Source organism: Pteropus alecto, unplaced genomic scaffold (genome assembly GCF_000325575.1).
Source record: "Pteropus alecto unplaced genomic scaffold, ASM32557v1 scaffold21, whole genome shotgun sequence".
In the NCBI taxonomy this organism is placed as follows: domain Eukaryota; kingdom Metazoa; phylum Chordata; class Mammalia; order Chiroptera; family Pteropodidae; genus Pteropus; species Pteropus alecto.
Genome location: NW_006436282.1, coordinates 19395070 through 19399058, shown reverse-complemented (window position 1 = coordinate 19399058; position 3989 = coordinate 19395070). Strand labels below are relative to the sequence as shown.

Sequence of the window (3989 nt, the reverse complement as noted above, 5' to 3'; positions counted from 1 at the left end):
CGACTCCCGCCACCCCGGGCGTCCCGACAGGGGGCAGCGCCCCCGCGTGCCCACTGCTCCTGGCCGACAAGAGCACTCCGGGCCTGAAGGGCAAGGAGCCCGTGGTGTACCCCTGGATGAAGAAGATCCATGTCAGCGCCGGTACGTGGCGCCGCTGGGGAGGCGCGGGAGGATGAGCTGGGGCCCGGCCGGGGTGTGAGGGTCGGGGCGGGGGTCAGCAGGAGAGGCCGAGGGGACGGGGGCCTCGGGAGGGGAGCCCCCATCTGGCCTAAGCTACAGTGGGATGTGGGTGTGTGCGCGCCAACCAGCCGCCTGATCCCAATGTGAGAACCCTTTTGTACCCGGAGTCCCTTTATCTGGAGATTTACGAGACACCAAACTGTTAGGGCAGTAATTATAGCCCCCATAAATTTAATTGCCCTGGCATAGGCTTCAGGCCATGTGTCTTTGAAGCTTTTCTTCAGCCCCAATGCCCAGCACCATTCTTTATGGCTCTCGGGTGTTTCCCGTTGTCAATAGCCTGTGAAACATTTTCTTTGCCGTTTTATGTATCTTGCGTGAACTTGGTGTCAGGTTATTATATAATGATGATGTCCAATTGCTCTTCCTCACCCCACCTTCTCTCTCCTCCTCCTTTCCCTCTCTTCCACTCCCTCCTCCTTGGCTTTCTCCTCGGGGTTATGGGCTTTCAGTCAACCCCAGTTATAACGGAGGGGAGCCCAAGCGCTCTCGAACCGCCTACACCCGGCAGCAGGTCTTGGAGCTGGAGAAGGAGTTCCACTTTAACCGCTACCTGACCCGGCGGCGCCGCATCGAGATCGCCCACACGCTCTGCTTGTCCGAGCGCCAGGTCAAGATCTGGTTTCAGAACCGGAGGATGAAGTGGAAGAAAGATCATAAACTGCCCAACACTAAGATGCGATCCTCCAACTCGGCCTCAGCCTCAGCCTCAGCAGGCCCTCCAGGGAAAGCACAAACTCAGAGCCCGCACCCGCATCCCCACGCCCACCAGGGCGCCTCGACACCCACTCCCTCCTCCATATAACCTTCTAGAGATCTAAATCAGTTTCTTTCCCTCACCTGCTTCTCTCCTCTCTTCTGCCCCTTTCCCCATCCACCCCTACCCTTCTGGACCATAACAGACCCCAAAACAAAACCCAACTTGGTGAAAAGGATAAGGAAAAAGAAGACGACATTGTCGGGGTAAGAGTATGTGCTGGTTGCCACCCAAGAGAGGACAATGGCCAGGGTACTGGCTGACGGAACAACCTGCTGGCCTGAACAAGGCTGCCAGGTTTGGGTACCTCAGAAGGACTACTTGGCATCAAATACTTTTGAGATGGCTAAAGTCAGCTGGACAGCCCATGCTGATTGGGGATATGTACATGTATATGTGTTGCAAGCAGAAGAAAATAGACCCTTTTCCTACCTTCCTTACCTCCCCTCTGTCATGAAGGCAGCTCATACAAGCTTGTCTTGAACTGAATAAATGAGTAGACATTGTGGACCTCACAAGATTATTTAATTCTCAAAATGTATAGACCTTGATGGTAGCTGTGACACATGATAGTTTCCTTTCCTTGCATTTATTTAAAATACTGTTGTAGAGATATTGTTGTCTTATTCTGAGGCACAATCGGGGACGGGGAATGCATCTAGACCCATGTGCAACTGTGCAAATTGTGGTGTGGCTATATAGAAAGCTATGTGCTAAGAATAAACTCTTTAAAAAAAAATCAAAGTTCTAAGACACATTTGTGTTTCTTACTTTTAGTTTTAAAAAAAAGTTCTCTGGGTTGAGATGCTTGACCTTGCATGTGAAAATCTTGTAGATGGCTTGAGTTGTGTTCACTTGGATTTGGACTGCTCACATAATTTGTGTGAGTGTGTTCAACTTGAGCTGAACTCTTGTCAAGTTTGACCCACTATGGGAAAAGTTCCAAAGAGCATGAAGGCTCTTGAGCTCTGAGAGGGCTCCTCTTCTTCCCAAACTTGGCCAGGCTTTCAGGCTTCAAGTCTCTGTAAGGCATAGAAACGTGTCCTTCCCTGCTATGAAAGGTGAAACCAAGCAGTGCTGTGGGCCCAGGAGTTTCTGCAGCTGTTCTACACGCTGAACTCTGAGCACACTTGGAAAGAAGTGGTCCCTTTGGTATTTATTGCACCTTCACACTTAATCTGCCTGTTTCCCTGGAGATAAAAAATAGTTTGTGCAAAGGGTTGAGATTGCTTTTCGTTTCTTGGCTGTTTTTACGTTTCTCTTTGGAATCTAGCTGGGCATGTGTTAGAAGTTCCTTGATGAGGTTTCAGAGCCTGGGTGTGACTAACTTTTCTTTCCTTCCTTCCTTCCTTCCTTTTCTTTCTTTTTCTTTCTTTTTTGGAAGAGCTTTCAAAATAGACTGAATTTTCCCAGTACACCCTCCACAGTTTCTCCTGAGGAAAGAAAAAGTTTAATAACACTCCAAAATGCACCCCAAGCAAGGTAGACCTGGGAATATTTAGTGCTAGAAGAAAGCCAAACTCTGAATTAGGGTCACTTTCCTCAAATACTCCTAGATCTTTCTGCTCTGCCCAGAGATTCTAGATTCAAAGGGTCAAAAATCAAAATGCACCTCTCAATGTTTCATAACCCTAGAATTTACTTACTGATTTACAAGTCAGTTAAGAGGATTTAGACTTGGTTGTCACTGAAGGGACAACAAGATACATAAAACAACACACACTAGCCCCAGAGTCCAAGAACTATTACTAGGCCTTGAAGGAGGGCAATATTTAGTTCATGTAATAATTTTAGCAGAGATGGGAGGGGGCGCTCACCTACTTCTGCAATTATAGAGGAGTTTTAACATTTGTGCATCAGTGGCAAACCCTTAGCCAGTAGTCAGTACTGTTACTCCTGCCTCTGCTGCCCAGTGTGTGATACAGGCTCTCTACCTATGAACAAACCAGATTTGAGAGAGAAGTGATGGACACCAGTCTCAGAGGGGCCTCCACCTCTTCCCAAGAAAATTCAGGCGCAGATAAGTATCTGCCTTCTCGAGTCAGGCCAAACATGACATAAAGTGCATTTATAAGGTGTGAAAGGGTGCCAGGGATTTCTGGAGGCATTGCAACTGCTGCTGAAACTTACTAACCCTCCCCCTACCACATGCACTTGTAAAACGAAATTAAATCACGCTGAAAATAGCAATTTCCCCAGGAATCATTAATCACCTCATACAATAAATACTTCTTTGTAATTCAACAGCAATTCTGAAAGGCATTCTCTGGGAAGTCTGTGGAGAAGCGAGGGATCTTCTTGCAAATAATGTGGTCTCGGGCAAGGACGCAGCATCTTGGCTGTCTGCTCAAAAAATGCCTAGACTCTTGGTGGAAACTGAGTGTTGAGCTGCAATACCGCAAATGGCAGATTATCATCATTTAAGGTAAATTCTTATATTCTCCTTTGTAGGGAAGGAGGGGGATGGGGACATCCATTAGCTTCATACTGGAGGCAGCTGTATGGGGGTGAAGGGGGTAATTTTCTTTCATTTACCCTTATGATTTAGCCAGGAAAGGAAGAGAGAGGATCAAGATTGTTTTTCTAATATTCCAGGACAAAATGGCATTTTTACCCAAACTGTCTTGATTATTAAAGAATTGATAAGTTTTACCAAGTCAAAAATGGTCCAAAGTGATCCAAATGATTGTGTCATTTCTTCACAGTGTTTTGCCTGTGTCAGATTTTCTATTTAAGGGAGCTTGTTATAACAGCTGAGAAAGTCCCACTTTGTGCTTCAAAATCATGCATTGTCTGCCCTTTGCTAGGGCAACCATAAGAGTTCACCCAGAGGACAAATTTTCTATCTCATTAATTGTTTTTTTTTTTTTTAAAGCAAACCCTACTGGCCCCTCAAACCCTTGACCTTTAAAGACAGTATTTTGTGTAAGCTCTATAATTCTCTTACCCAAATGACCCTTACACATGCTCTCCTCTCTTTCTTCTTTCTCCC

The 3989-nt window shown here is 46.4% G+C and overlaps 2 protein-coding genes across 2 annotated transcripts in view; both read left to right on the top strand.

Moving 5' to 3' along the window:
• The window catches only part of HOXA2 (homeobox A2), a 53218-nt gene that overhangs the window by 23455 nt on the left and 25774 nt on the right, over positions 1-3989 (top strand). The window contains exon 3 of the mRNA XM_025046840.1: positions 3245-3422. Coding sequence (XP_024902608.1) covers positions 3400-3422 — 23 coding nt within the window. The 5' untranslated portion in view covers positions 3245-3399. The remainder of the gene's footprint in view (positions 1-3244; positions 3423-3989) is intronic.
• HOXA4 (homeobox A4) lies at positions 7-1750 on the top strand. Its single transcript, XM_025046843.1, has 2 exons — positions 7-141; positions 693-1750. The coding sequence occupies exons 1-2, from the start codon at positions 117-119 to the stop codon at positions 1043-1045; spliced, it is 378 nt and encodes a 125-aa protein (XP_024902611.1). The 5' UTR covers positions 7-116; the 3' UTR covers positions 1046-1750.